Source organism: Saimiri boliviensis, chromosome 15 (assembly GCF_048565385.1).
Source record: "Saimiri boliviensis isolate mSaiBol1 chromosome 15, mSaiBol1.pri, whole genome shotgun sequence".
Lineage (NCBI taxonomy): Eukaryota > Metazoa > Chordata > Mammalia > Primates > Cebidae > Saimiri > Saimiri boliviensis.
In genome coordinates, this window is record NC_133463.1 from 54,512,009 (window position 1) to 54,527,886 (window position 15,878).

At 36.5% G+C, this 15,878-nt stretch overlaps 1 protein-coding gene across 4 annotated transcripts in view; it reads right to left on the reverse strand.

Moving 5' to 3' along the window:
• Nucleotides 1-15,878, reverse strand: part of LRP12 (LDL receptor related protein 12) — a 98,635-nt gene that overhangs the window by 6,020 nt on the left and 76,737 nt on the right. For 3 of the 4 annotated variants that reach the window (XM_003938602.4, XM_003938601.4, XM_010349283.3), the window contains 4 exons: nucleotides 15,575-15,710; nucleotides 5,215-5,417; nucleotides 2,841-3,945; nucleotides 510-642 (listed from right to left, as the gene is read on the reverse strand). In XM_003938602.4, coding sequence (XP_003938651.2) covers nucleotides 510-642; nucleotides 2,841-3,945; nucleotides 5,215-5,417; nucleotides 15,575-15,710 — 1,577 coding nt within the window. The remainder of the gene's footprint in view (nucleotides 1-509; nucleotides 643-2,840; nucleotides 3,946-5,214; nucleotides 5,418-15,574; nucleotides 15,711-15,878) is intronic. The other variant, XM_074387037.1, reaches the window with a different exon arrangement.

Genomic DNA, 15,878 nt, shown 5'->3' on the forward strand with positions numbered 1-15,878 from the left:
AATAATAGCATTTTTAAGTACTACGAAAAAAATTTTTAATTGCTGAGAAATTTAAAGAATTCAGAAACATATAAGAAATTAGTATATAAACAAAATGCTATAAATTGTTGAACACTATAAAATCCTGCTTGAAAATGTTTTTCCTGAGGGAGAAATGTTAACTTCATTTCAATTACTTTTTTTATCTAGTATGTTATACTACTAGCATATTATTTTTAGTGTTCATTCTTAAATCTTCTAGATGTTCAGGTCAAGTACTTTTGAATTATAATGCACTAAATTATCCTAAACAGTAAAATCTTTAAGAATTGCACAACCAAATCGGTGGAATGAAAAATATACTTTTGTAGTTTGTAGTATTAAAATATAATGAAAACTATGACTTCAAATTTTCCATACTTGACTGATTGCAAAAATTCTGACAGTCAAGGGTCTTTGCTTTATCATATATACAGGCACAGATTTCATTTTAAAAGGAAATGTAACAGAAATTATACATTATAATATACCTGATTAGGTGAACAAACGGGAAAATCTTCAACTGGTGGAATTAAACCCTGAGCAATCAATTGTCCATAAGAGGGAGGAGCTTCTCTTCTTAACAATTCTGCTTCCACTCTTGACAACTGTGTTTCAAATGATCTTTGAAAGTAGATGGAAATAAAAAGGATTAAAAAGGAGAGCAAAGAAAAAGAATAATTTTCTATTATAAGTAATTAAAACAATCCGAATCTTGGCATAGGTGACCATTTTAAAGCTTAGTTATTTGACCAACATTTACTAAATATATGTATTATCCCTGCACTGGGAATACAAAGCTGAAGCAGGCAGTCTGTCTTCATGGGGCTTCACACTAGTAAAAGCCTGGATCACTGAGTTTTACTGAATGAAAATCCCTGTAAAAGGTAAAGGGAGAAATAACACAAAATTTTAAAACTCCAAAGAATACTGGGGAGGAGATGCTCTAGACTTTAGGTGACAGGATTTGAAAGCTCTTGGAAGACACTTTATTTATAAAGTCCAACACATTTGTTCTGTAGATGAGAATGGAATTAGTCACCAATGTACTTTCCAGAATAGCTGGTTCTTGAACTTGAGATCTTTTTTTTTGAGACAGAGTCTCGCTGTGTCACTCAGGCTGGAGCACAGCGGTGGGCAGCTCACTGCAACCTCCACCTCCAGGGTTCAAGCAATTCTCCTGCCTCAGCCTCCTAACTGGGATTACAGGCATGTGCCAATACGCCCAGCTAATTTCTGTATTTTTGGTAGACACAGGGTTTCACCTTGTTGCACAGGCTGGTCTCGAACTCCTGACCTCAGGTGATCTGCCTGCCTCAGCTTCCTCAAGTGCTGGAATTACAGGTGTGAGCCACTGCACCCAGCTGGGATCTCTGACTCTTCATTGTGCTCTTTTGTTGCAATGTGGTGAAAAGTTTTCTGGCCATTTATATTCGCCCAAAGAAAAGATGCAATGGCCGGGCGTGGTGGCTCATGCTTGTAATCACAGCCCTTTGAGAGGCTGAGGCAGGTGGATCATGAGGTCAAGAGTTCGAGACTAGCCAGGCCAACATAGTAAAACCCCATCTCCACAAAAAATACAAAAAATTAGCCGGGTGTGGTGGCAGAGGCCTGTTAATTCCAGCTACTTGGGAGGCTGAGGCAGGAGAATCACTTGAACCCAAGAGGAAGAGGTTGCAGTGAGCCAAGATCGCTCCACTGCACTCCAGCCCGGGTGACAGAGCAAGACGCCATCTCAAAAAAAAAAAAAAAAACTGAACAAAACATACAAAAAAAGAAAAGATGCAGTAATGATCATTACGATACTGTGCATCTGTGTGCCATCTATTATCTTAGCCATCTGTTATATAAAAAGTTCTTTGTTAAATCTATTACTTGTAACTCTCCTGGGACTGAAGGTCATTGTCTCCACAGTGTTCAGTATGATGCTGGATAAATGGGGACCTGTTTCTCCCAGGTCCCATTTATCCTGCATCATACTGAAAACTACTCACTCTGAAAGTCACCCTTTAACAGTTAACCATTTCTTACTAAACTGAGAACTCTAAAGTGCTGCTGTCACAGAACTCTACAGCAGAACATTAGTCTTGTGTTCCAATCTAATCTCCTATTTCGTATCTGCACTTCATAAGCATCCTGGGCTCCAGATAAACTGAACCATGTGCTTACTTTTTGGGCAATGCTGGTATTCTTATTTCTGTATGTTTTCCCAGGCTATTACTTTAACAACACCTTTTCTCATATTCTACTCATACATTGCAAGTGGCACCCCTCCAATTAAAGCCTTTCCACATCCCTCCCTCCCCAGATTCAGTATTTTTGACCTTATACCATTTTGTTCTGTACCTCTTTACAGCATTACACTTTTGCCATCTTACTCCATGCACCAACTCCTTCCTCCTAACTGCAAACTTCTTATAATACTATGCCGTATTCATTTCTCTATTTACCTGTATGCTTTAAACATAATAGGTTCTTACATATCTGGAATTTTTGAATTAGTATTTATAAAAATACAGGTTAAAACACTAAACTGAGAGCTTGAGCTTACAATATTCCTATAAAACAGATTAATCTGAAAACAGGAGCTGCTAAACAGATGTGCTTTTCCCCATAACTCTAAATATTCAGTTTGTAATGTGTTTGGCCTTTTGAGTCTTGGGCTTTTCACATAATTTTAGATATCATCAACAATCTTTATCCATTTCTAAACTAATATAAAACAAAAATATACTGCTAATCATTAAAGTACTTGTTTCAAGTATTTGGGCCTCCTTTTATTGTGGAGAGCAAAACCTCTATAGTTCTGTCTTGATACTGACCTTCGTTCAAACATTCTCAGAGAATAAAGCTTACAAGTACATCCCAAGGCAATGACAAGTAACAGGCCACAGATGAGGCTCCCTATGACGGCAGCAGTGATGACTCTTGTAGGTACAATTACTGGGCAATTCTCTTCGTCGCTGCCATCACCACAGTCATCTTGAGAATCACACACCCAACTTTCAAACACACAACGATTGTTTTTACAATGGAAATTTCCTGGCTGGCAAAAAAAGCAGTTTTTTTCATCTGAGCCATTTGGGCAATGATTCTGGTAGTTACAGCGATCAGAACGAGGATAACAGACACCGTTTCGGGAACATGGAAATTCTTCCTTCTGGCACATGGTACAGTTGATTTCATCCCTTCCATTTGGGCAATGCCAATACCCATCACAACGCTGCTGCTCAGTATAACACCCCCAGTTACCTCCACAGGGTATTTCCCATGGCAAACAGAACCCATCTACTTGGTAAGTAGCATTAAATCCCCTCGCAGCGTTCACTTTATCAGCACAAAAATGTACCCTTATCTGTCCAGAAGAAGAAACAACTGTAAGAGGTGCGTGAGAATCAAAAGCTGTCAACACACGCAAAAGCTTGTGTGGATTCTCCTCTAATCCATCATATATTTTGACATAATCACCATAACCAGTACCATCAAGTTTAAAGTCAGTGAAGCGTAAAATAACTTTACGATGATCACCAGTGTCTATTAACCAGGTACAATTGCTTCCAGGAGGATAAAAGTCTGGGTAATTGGGAGAGTTAAAAGTACCATAAAAATATTTTAACCATTGCCCACATGTTGGCACATCACAGTCTATCTCATCTCCTAGGTCAAGGCAGTCAATGTTCCCATCACATTTTAAAGATTCGGGGAGGCAAGTATAAACTTTGGTAAAACGAGATAAACACTGGAACTGGTTGTAAGCACAGGGTTGAAAAGCAGCAACAGTTGGAGGATTCGCTTCTTTGGCACAGATCTCTTCATCAGAGCTATCTCCACACTCATCCATGTTATTACATTTCCAGGCTTCTGGTATACACTTTCCATTACCACAACGAAACTGATCACAAGCACAGTTTGGTTCCTCAGATTTCCCTGTGAAAATATGAGTTGAAGGGAGATAAAAAGAGGAGACAAAAACGTAATCTTTAAAAGATATAAAACAGCAAGTGATATTTTTATAATAAATGTTGATAAAGCCCAAGTGATAGTTTTAAACAATAGGTTGGGTTCTTTTTTATACATATATATATTTTATTGTTTATTGTTTTTAAGTTCTGGGGCACATGCACAGGAAGTGCAGGCCTGTCACATAGGTAAACATGTGCCATGGTAATTTGCTGCACCTGTTAACCCATCACCTAGGTATTAAGCCCAGTATGCATTAGCTCTTTTTCCTAATGCTCTCCCTTCCACCCCACCCTCCTTACAGTCCACAGTAAATGTGGGGCCTGTGTCCCTGTGTTTTTGTTGTTTAGCTCCTACTTATAAGTGACAACATGTGGTGTTTGGTTTTCTGTTTCTGAGTTAGTTTGCTGAGGATAATGGCCTCTGGCTTCCATGACCCTGCAAAGGACATGATCTCATTTCTTCTTAGAGCTGCATACTATTCCATGGTGTATATGTAGCAACATTTTCTTTATTCAGCCTATCACTGATGGGCATTTGGGTTGATTCCATGTCTTTGCTATTGTGAATACTGCTGCAATGAACATATGTGTGTATGTATCTTTATAAACAGAATGATGTCACAGGTTGGGTTCTAACGACAAATTAGTACTGGCACACTTAGTCAACTGGCACACTTATTCAGCAATTCAATTTGTTAAATGCTCATTATTATTCCATGAAGATCTTTGCATTTTCATCTAAAAGAAAGGACTAATTCTGAATTATTCACATTTGTATCATCTGGTCATGCTTTTAGCCACAGCTTGAGAAAAGAAATACATCTTTTCTTCTGAGACTATATATAAACTATGAAGGTGAAATGTGTTATGTCTTTTCTTTGGAGGTATAAAAACAATGACAATTATCACAAAAACACATTCCGAAGTAACTTTCTGTATCTGAGTAAGCACTTGAGGGAGAAAAGGCTGTTCTTAGAATAAATGTATTTAAGTTGTTTAAAAAGAAAATCAACCTTAGTATATATGAAGTTAATCATTTTGTTAGAATTATACAAAACATCTTTTGGAGACTCAGCTTTAGGTCATCTGACTTTAGCTTCTAATCCTCAATCTCAGCCGCTTTGAGGGCCTACTCCTAATTAAAGAAACATTTTTTTAGAAGACTAGCTCCAAAGTGACAGAGCAGTTACTATCATAAAATTCAGTTCAATATCATTCCTTTGTAAAAACACACCTGAAAAATATGCCAGTCTGAAACCCTTCCTAGAGATGCTGTCATCCGAATGAAACCTGATCCAGATGTGGTCTTGTGAAGAGATATATGGAGGTGGAATTGTGGAACCACAAGCTCTGTAACTTTCAATATTCTTGTATGTTTCTATTGTCAACCAGTCCAAACTGCACCTTCTGGACCCTTGAATATCAAAATCCTGAAAACTGGAAAAAAAAAAAAATCAGAAATGTCTATTAAAAAGGCAATTCTGAAAAAAAATTCCTATTATAATGTAACTGAGGATATTATTATAAGTCTCCATATACTGACTGATTCTCAGGCATACAACCATATTGTTAGCAAATAATAATATTTGGGTTTTCCAGGCATAAAACCATATCGTTAGAAAATAATAATATTACTTCTATGCTCCTAGTATTTGTATTTCTTCCCCAGATTGTAGAAAACTACTTCTTCACAAGTAATGCCAGTTTCCAAAATAATGTTAAAAAAAAAAAGTGACATTGGCACCTTTTTTCTTCTGTGTGTGTGTGTGTGTGTGTGTGTGTGTGTGTGTGTGGTTGAGAAAGACCACTTTTAACTCAGAACATCCTAAACTGTTCTATGTTCCAACCAGAATCACGTCTCCCCAGTCTGATGAACTGAAGTAAACACAGAGAAACTCAGCCTTCTCTTGGATTAATACTTGCTTAATGAAAAGTTTGCTGCTGACATTTTTAGCAGAGTAATTAGCACAAATCTGAGCAAGGTAAAAGATTTAAAAAATGAACACACGAAAAATGTTTTCGGTGAAAAGTTTTCTGAGTTTGGGAATATATTTTTACATAAATCAATTTATAGCCAAATACTATCTTGCAGTTAATAAATTATGGCCATAAGTTTAAGCCAAAAACATCAAATAAAAGCATATAGAAAATTAGTCACTGGTTATGAAAAAAGAGAAACCAAAATATAGTTTTACGATATCTGAACATGTCTCAACAAAGTGAAGATCTGATTTTATCTTACTGATTTTGCCTTAAACTAAGCAATAATAAAGTTAATTAACCAAGGATTATTATAACAGAACGTTTCTTCTTTAAGTATTCTGAATAACAAAATGCTGATAGACAATTTGATTGTTTCCAGTTTTGCATTATTATGAACAATGCTTTAAAAACTCCTGGCTGGGTGCAGTGGCTCATGCTTGTAATCCCAGCACTCTGGGAGGCCGAGGCGGGTGGATCACCAGGTCAGGAGTTTGAGACCAGCCTGGGCAGTATGGTGAAACCTCATCTTTACTAAAAATACAAACATTAGCTGGACATGATGGCTCATGCCTGCAGTTCCAGCTACTCAGGCTGAGGCAGGAGAATCACTTGAACCTGGGAGGCAGAGGTTGCAGTAAGCCAAGATTGCACCACTACACTCCAGTCTGGGCAACAGAGCAAGACTCAGTCTCTTAAAAACAAACAAACAAACAAACAAACAAACAAACAAACACACCTTCTTACACACACACACACACACACACACACACACACACACATATATATTTATTTTACACACAAGAACAAGTATTTCTCTAAGATTCCTAGGTTAAAAGACATAATTCCTCTTTAAATCTGACAGACACCGGCAAAACATGTTTATACAAATTTACAGTTCTACCAAGCATGTACCAAAGTACTGTACACCACATGTTTAGCAAAATGTCATTCTATTTTAAAAAATATTTTGCCAATTAGGTAGACAAAGGAGATTTATCACTGTTCTATTTTGCATGTCTTTATTTACTGGGATTGAAATACTTCTCCAATTTTCCAATTTACTAGTTATTTCTATTTCTTTTACTGTAAACTGCCTTGTTATGTCCTTTATCCATTAATTTCCCTTATGTAAGAACTCTACATATTATAAACATGAACTTATTTAGGGGCACGCCTGTTATGTAAGACATGTGCATATCCACCTACATCCACATTCTTTCTCTCCAAGAGTCAGTGTGGGCAGTCTTTTTCATTTTAGTCATTGGTGGGTGTGGAATGGCATCTCTCATTGTGGTTTATGTGCACTTCCCTGAAGACGAATTTGTTGAACATCTTTTCTGTGATTATTGGCCATTTTTATATCTTCTGTGAAGTATGTGTTCATGTCTTTTGCTCATTTAAAAAAAACTTAAGTTATAAAAATCCTTTTTATATTCTTGACCGGGTATGGTGGCTCACGCATGTAATCCCAGCAGTTTGGGAGGCTGAGGTGTGTGGATCACTTGAGGTCAGGAGTTCGAGATCAGCATGGCCAACATGGTGCAACCCCATCTCTACTGAAAACACAAAAATTAGCTGGGTGTGGTGGCGCGCACTTGTAAACTCAGCTACTCTGGAGGTTTAGGCAGGGGAATTGCTTGAACCTGGGAGATGGAGGCTGCAGTGAACTGAGATTGCACCACTGCACTCCAGCTTGGGCGACAGAGCGAGACTTTGTCTCAAAAACAAAAATAAAATCCTTTTTACATATTGGATTCAAGTACTTTGTTAGATGTGTATTTCTAATATTTTCTTCCAGTTTATGGTTTGTCTTTTCATTGTCTTAATGGAAGCTTTTAATGAAGAAGTTTTTAATTTTAGTTTTGATGAAGTCTAATTTACTATTTGTGCATTGTGTTTAGTGTCCTCTCTAAGATACCTTGGTGTTTCCAAAGATCTCCGAGATGTTCAACTATTTTTTAAGTATTTCAGAGTTTCAGTTTTTACATTTATGCCTGAGATTTATAGGAAATAATTTTTGTATGTTTTCAAGTAGAAAATGAGATTTTCTTCTTTTTCTTACATTTATCTAGAACACAGAAGATACTAATTTTTGTTCTATCACACAGTTAAATTAGTCTAATGATCCTGAACTTAGAGAGGTTTGGTTTTAAATTTTGTTTAGAGTGAGTTTGATTCTGCTTTGCCCTTAGTCTTAGGGGGAATTCTTAGTTTAAGGACACTGTCTTTACTTGGAAAGTATGACACAGAGTTTCAATAAAAATCTCAAGGCATTTGTGAAGCCCTACATTCAGTCTCCCCTGTGATAGAAAGGATTCAAACTCTACATGCTGCCTTGGCTGTGGGGCACAGCAGGTGAAATCCTTGGACAGTCTTTTCAGCCTTCCTGCTGTTAACTTTCCAGCGGGTTCCTTGGAGATTTCTTTAAGCACGTACAATTCATGCGTCAGCTAAGGATTCGAGATTAATTTAAATGCACTTACTTTCCAGCTTGTGGCTTTCTCCAGGAGCTACCTTAGTAATTAAGTTGCAGTTACTGTTGCAGCCTCAACTGAATCCTGATGCCTAAAACTGACAAAGACCATGGTGATCTGCTTAAGTTCCAGTTACTCCACGCTACACAGGCTGGCAAGAATCTCACCAAGTGTGGTTCCTTCTTTCAGGGGTGGAATTCTCTCCAGTTTTTGCCAGTTTCTTATTACTCGCCAGTACCTTCGAATAGTTAGTTTTAGAATATTTTATCCAAACGTAGTAACTCTTGTTTATGGGAGGCCTAGTCCCATTCAAACTAGGGAATCTCTCAATAAACTTTTAGTCCAGTAAACATTTAAGACTCATGAAGGCAAAGGCTGGGAGCAGTGGCTCACACCTGCAATACCAGAACTTTGGGAGGCCGAGGTGTGTGGATCATCTGAGGTCAGAAATTCGAGACCAGTCTGGCTAATATGGTGAAACCTCATCTCTTCTAAAAATACAAAAATTAGCTGGGCATGGTTTTTAATTTTAGTCTTGATGAAGTCTAATTATTTTTGCTTTATGTTAGTACGTTTAGTGTCCTCTCTAAAATATCTTGGTATTTCCAAAGATCCCAAAGATGTTCAACTATTCTTTAAGTTATTTCAGAGTTTTAGTTTTTAGCCACCTGTAATCCCAGATACTCAGGAGGCTGAGGCAGGAGAACTGCTTAAATCTGGGAGGTGGAGGTTGTAGTGAGCCAAGATGGCGCCACTGCACTCCAGCCTGGGTGACATAGGTCTCCCCCCTCCAAAAAAAAAAAAAAAAAAAAAAAAAAAAAAAGATCCATTAAGGCAGGGAAAGTGTCTAGAATAATAAAAATCTGTTCATGTATACCCTATTTGATTTAGTTTGCTAATTCATTTAAGGTTTTTTAAATGAATAAGTAAAACTTTTTAGTTTTTTTAAATAAATGTTTCATAATAATTTTTTTTTTTTTTTTGAGATGGAGTTTCACTCTTGTTACCCAGGCTGGAGTGCAATGGCACGATCTCGGCTCACTGCAACCTCAACCTCCTGGTTTCAAGCAATGCTCCTGCCTCAGCCTCCCGATTAGCTGGGACCACTACACACAGGCACGTGCCACCATGCCCAGCTAATTTTTGTATTTTTAGTAGAGACGGGGTTTTACCATGTTGACCAGGATGGTTTCGATCTCTTGACCTCGTGATACACCTGCCTCGGCCTCCCAAAGTGCTGGGATTATAGGTGTGAGCCACCGTGCCTGGCCCATAATAATTTTCATAATAAAAGCACTGTTGACATATTTTTGCTCTGTGCCTATTTAGAATACATTGAGTCAGGGAGAGCGTTTCAGTTTCTTAATGTTTTTGGTTTAATCTGTGTTTCCTAAACTTTTGATCATTTAAATTTTCTCAGAAATTAATTTTACGTTGATAATAAAATGTATCACTACAAAGCTCTGTACACAGTACTTTCATACAATTTAAAGACATTTCATACAATTAAAGACATTTTTTTCTATCTGTGCTCTTAAGTTTGCTTTAAACTGCTTAAAACAAATATAACTGACGAATAAAAGTTATCTCTTCCTTCCCATTTTTGCATATGGCTATTTTCTACCTGTGGCACTGACTTGAAATTCTAGCATAACCAGTAAAAACACACATTCTCATCTTGGTCCTTGGTGCTAAAATTAACTGTGACATTTGCTTTTTAAAATTTGTAAACAGACATCCTTTACCAGGTTAAGGAAATTCCTTTTCTATTCATTTGGCCAAACTTGCCTATAAAACTAGTTCTAGAGTCTTATTTTGAATGCTGATTCAATTTCTTCAACAGCTACTGATTTCATCAGTTTTCTAATTCTTCTTGAATTAATTTTGGTAACATATATTTTCTAGAAAATAATCCAATCAATCTACTTGCACAAAAGTACCAACATAAAACTGCTTAAAGTTTTCCTATGACTTTAAAAAATTTTATGTTTATAATTATACACTTTTGCTCTTTTTATCTTCTTTCTCTTCAGTTTTGCTTTGAGTTTTGTCTATTTTCCTGAGTTTTTCAGAAAGCCAGCTTTTTGTTTTATTGAATTTTATTGCTTATTTTTCTAGTCTTTGCTTCTACTTTAAAATTTACCCTGTAATTCTTTTCCTTAACTCGAGTTAAATGCTGAGCTTATTTATTTTCTAATTTTTAAATTAATGCATTGAAGTTGTAAACTTTTCTAAGTATTGTTTCAATTTATTCTAACAGTTTTAATATGTATTAGTTCCACTATGGTTATTTAAAAAATATGTAGTCCCACTGTAATTTCCTCTTTCATTCAGGAGTTATTTAGCAATGTATTTCTAAACATACAGGTTTTGTTATTTTTTTCCTTTATTTTAATATCACCGTGGTAAGAAAACACAATCTGAATGATGTAGAGTCTCTGAAATGTATTAAGAGTACCTTTGTGATTTAAAACATAATCAATTTTTATAAATGTTCCACATGTCTTTGAAAAGAATGGGTATTCTTTGTTGAAATAAATATCAAAGTTGTGTTAAAAATCTCCCACTGCAATTTTGGATTGGTCAAATTTGCTGGGCAATTCTCCACATTTTGTTTTGCATGTATTTTAGGCTATGCAGGTACATGAAATTTACTGCTGTTTTATCTTCCTGCTAGATTACCACAATTCTTGCTAGTATTTTGTGCGTTAAGCACAATTACAACTGATGTTAATCTTCCTATGATAGTTTTCTCTTGATAAGCAGCTCCAAAGCTAACCTTTTCTATCTCCTTGTTTTGTTTTTATTTGAGACAAGGTCTCACTCTGCCACCCAGGCTGGAGTGCAGTGGTGCATTCATGACTCACTGCAGCCTTAACCTCGTGGGCTCAGGTGATCCCCCTCCTGAATAGCAGGGACTACCGGCAACATGCCATTACACCTAGGTAATTTTTTGTATTTTTTGTAGAGACAGGGTTTTGCCATGTTTCCCAGGCCAGTCCTGAATTCCTGAGCCTGCCTCAGCCTCCCAAAGTGCTATAATTATAGGTGCAAGCCACGGCGCCTGGCACATCTCCTTGTTTTTAGACATTCTGTATTAGTTTGGTTTTAGGTGTGTTACAACCTTTCTAACTGGGAGAGAGTTCTCATTTTCCTTCTTTACTTTTTTTTTCTTTGAGACAGGGTCTCACTCTGTTGCCTAGGTTGAGGTGTAGTGGCACGATCTCGGCTCACTGTAACCTCCACCTCCCAGGTTCAAGCAATTCTCACGCCTCTGCCTCCTGAGTAGCTGGGATTACAGGTACATGCCATCATGCCCAGCTAATTTTTGTATTTTTAGTAGAGACGAGGTTTCGCTATGTCGGCCATGCTGGTCTCAAACTCCTGACCTCAAGTGATCTGGCCACCTCGGCCTCCCAAAGTGCTGGGAATGTAGGCATGAGCCACTGTTCCTGGCCTTCTGTCTTTTTTTGAATATATTTTTAAAGTTCCACTTCCTGTCTTAAATGTTCAATATTATTTCTATTTTTAATCAGTGGCTAACTTTTGATATTTTAATTAAAAAGCTAAAACACACTTTTTTTTTTCTAACAAAGGCCAAGTAAGAGTATTCAGCGTTTCTCCCGTCCCCTCAAAATCACAAATAAGATGGAAACAATTTACAGCTTTTATTTTCACTAACCTCTTACTAAAATTTAACATTTCCTTTACTTAGAAACAACAAACCATGACAGTATTTAGAGTACCTGCCACTCTACCACTATTCAAAATCAGAGATACTTTTATGTTACATTTCAGTTTTTACAGATATTTAAAAATACTATTTACACTTAAAAATTTTATTTTGAAATTAACCATCACTTGATTTTGTTAATGTGCTAATAAATAAGCATATATTACAAATATTTTAAAAATCTGATAGCTATAATTCTATATATTTTATGAATTTAAACATATTATTCTGGGAAAGAATACATAGGGTTTACCAGACTAGCAGGTGTGCATGGCATAAAGAAAGTTAAGTAAAGACTCCCTGACAGAATACATTTTAAAATGTCTGGAGTAAATTTGAGTTTCAACTTAATTTTGTTTGACTGTTTTTCTCAGCATTCAATTTTTTCACCCGTTCTAGAGGATTTTGGCTTACAGGTTTATTTTATGAAGTTTTTTTGGGTTTTCTTTCTTTTTTAACCCTCTCGTCCTCTATATTCCCCTACTTGGGTCTACATTCCAGAAGACGTCTTAAATGATGGTTCAGAATATTATAGATCCTGTCATGGAGTCAGTAGATGACACAGTTATTCATATTTGTTAGGTTATGCCCTCTCAGCTCTCAGCCCCATATAAAACTCAGGCTGTGGTTTGTGAAAGACTTTTCAGACTCTTGTACTGAGCAAAATTGCCTGTCCCTAGTCCTTAGCTTCATGCAGAGTGCTAGGATTCAATCCTCTCTTCCCCATGGATAAGGTGGCTTTTGCTGATTATAGTGGGTTCTGAGGGAGAGGAGTGAAGTAAAAATATCTTTATTTCACCATCTTCAGCAAGATTTATACACATAGCTCTCAGTATTGTTTGTACTCCATAACTTTTGTTTCCCTCTTCTATCCAAATTTTAAAAAATCTCTACTTCCATTTTACTAAGAATTTGAAATTTTTATTTTAAATTCAGGAATGAATGCTGATTTTCTTTTTTACCAAAATGCTTTAAAGCATCTATGTACACTAGACAATCATATACTTTTTGTTTTCACTTGTTAACATGGCAAATAAATATTTCCTAATACTGATGCGTTTGTATGTCTAAAAGAGCTATTTAATTATGGCATATGATTCTTTAAATCATTTAAGATTATGTATCAATAATCATATAGAAAACTTGTCTTTGTGTATATGCATGTATGTCATCTTTTTCAAGTTATGGTATTACCATGATAATGACTTCAGTAAAGAATTTGAACAATCATTAAAATCTATATAAATCCAAATTCATTCAAATTCATTGCTCCTTTCTAGAATTCAGAAAATTTTCATTTAGCTGAAGGGTTAACTTCAATTTTATTCTGCACTTCAGTATTGTGCTTGGTTTTCAGTGCATCTCTGAAATCTCAAGGATCCAATCAATATATGATCAAAACCAGATGGCAGTATTTCATGCAATTTCTTCTGTGCTGGTAAGATTTTCAAGTTTTACAAAACTAAGCTATAAGCTGCAAGTTTAATTTTTACGTTAAAAGATAAAGTTATCTATAAATTCTAGTTTTATGCTAAAAACTCTAATATGTGGTAAAAATGTCATTTTGTAAACACATTTATACTTAGTCATACTACAAGTAATGGAAAATAGATACATTATGTACATTCCAACATGGACACTGTTGCAGAAAGATAACTTTAATGGTGCATTCTACCACTAAATCAGGCAAAAGAATAACACTTTGCATGGAGGAGGAGAACAACAGCTTCTGTATGTGCCAAGCTCCAGGGTTCCAGAAGAGGTAATGGAGGGTAGAGAAAAATAAAAGGGAAACAAACTATGGCCCCTGTTTACGGCTTCCACCAAAAAAAGGGGACAGACGACAGTTATGTGTCTCAAAAGAGACTGGGGTTTCCTCATTAGTTAATAAATACAAAAACGGAAGATGAAGAAGATGAGAAAGTAGACTAAATGTATAAGCTTTATTTTGAAAACCTAAAATCAAAGACTGAGTTCATGATTTCCAAAGTCTCTTCTAAATCTAAAATTCTATGCCTCCTATCCATACAATGTTACACATGAAAGCAGGTTGAAGGTGCCTTTGTACTACACTCTTTCTGTGATGGAAATGACATTCTTATTTGTATTTTCATTCCAACTGCAGTTCTTTGTTCAGGTACACTATATTTTTCCCCCAGTAGGTAAGCATGTTTTTCCTAATGGTCTTGATACAATTTTCCTAGGCAAGCAATATCTAGTTCTACTAAATATATTCTTTACTGTCTTATTCCCGTATCATTTTTCTCTGCAAGTAATTTGCTAAATGTTTTAAAATTTAATCTTAATCTTCCTTATTTATGTCACATTTATTCCTAGAATCTTAATTTTACAGTTATTTCCCCTAATAATGCCTTTCACTTTGTATTCTTTTTTTTTTTTTTTTTGAGACGGAGTCTCACTTGTTACCCAGGCTGGAGTGCAATGGCGCGATCTCGGCTCACCGCAACCTCCGTCTCCTGGGTTCAGGCAATTCTCCTGCCTCAGCCTCCTGAGTAGCTGGGATTACAGGCACGTGTCACCATGCCCAGCTAATTTTTTGTATTTTTAGTAGAGACGGGGTTTCACCATGTTGACCAGGATGGTCTCGATCTCTCGACCTCGTGATCCACCCGCCTCGGCCTCCCAAAGTGCTGGGATTACAGGCTTGAGCCACCGCGCCCGGCCAATTTGTATTCTTAACAAAAGTTCTTTTGTTTTGAGTTATAAAAAAAGATTTTTCTGGATATATTTTTCCATTATCAGTTTATTTCAATTTTTATACATACATAACACATATACAGACATGCATGACAGTCGTGTTTTAACTCATTTAGGTAGAAGGCTCTACTAATGAGACCAAGGTTAAGGGCTAGATATCCAAGTGAATTAATGAGTTTTGTTTATTTGTTCTACTGCCAAAGATTATTCTTGATCCTAATAGAGTATTTTGCAAATGTGTATCTTTTGTTAAAAAGTAGCTTAGAAGAATATAGATCAGGCGTCCCAAAACTATGGCCCGCGGGCCGCATGCGGCCCCCTGAGGCCATTTATCCGCCCCCCCCGCCCCCACCGCATTTCAGGAAGGGGCACCTCTTTCATTGGTGGTCAGTGAGAGGAGCACAGTATGTGGTGGCCCTCCAATGGTCTGAGGGACAGTGAACTGGCCCCCTGTGTAAAAAGTTTGGGGACGCCTGATACAGATGATTCAATGCAAATACATTACCACCCTTAGAAATACTCAAAACACATACCAGATAGGCTGTTATTCTTACTCCTAAGATGACACCAATAGCTGTTCTTTATTACATCTCCTGAAAAACCTTTTTATATTACTGCATGTTAAGTGATAATAAATGGAGTTTATGTTTTGTAATAAATGATATAATACAGAAAGGTAGAATTACCTTATAGTAATGATTTCACCTGGGTTTGCCCTTATGAACCAGCTACAGTTGATTTTTGCAGGATATTCAGAAGGCCAGCCTGGGCTTGTGATTATGCCACTTGGTGCTCGAATTTGCTCTGGAGTCTCTCCACAAGCTAGAAGATAGCCAAAGCAATCTTTGCTTATTATTATACTTTTAAAATAGTAGTAAGTAAATCAGTGTTTATTTTTTAAAAACCAAAAAACTTTACACATCAAATACTATCCAATAAGATGTGGGAGTACCAACTTTAAAAACTTATTATTCTAATGAGATACTTCAA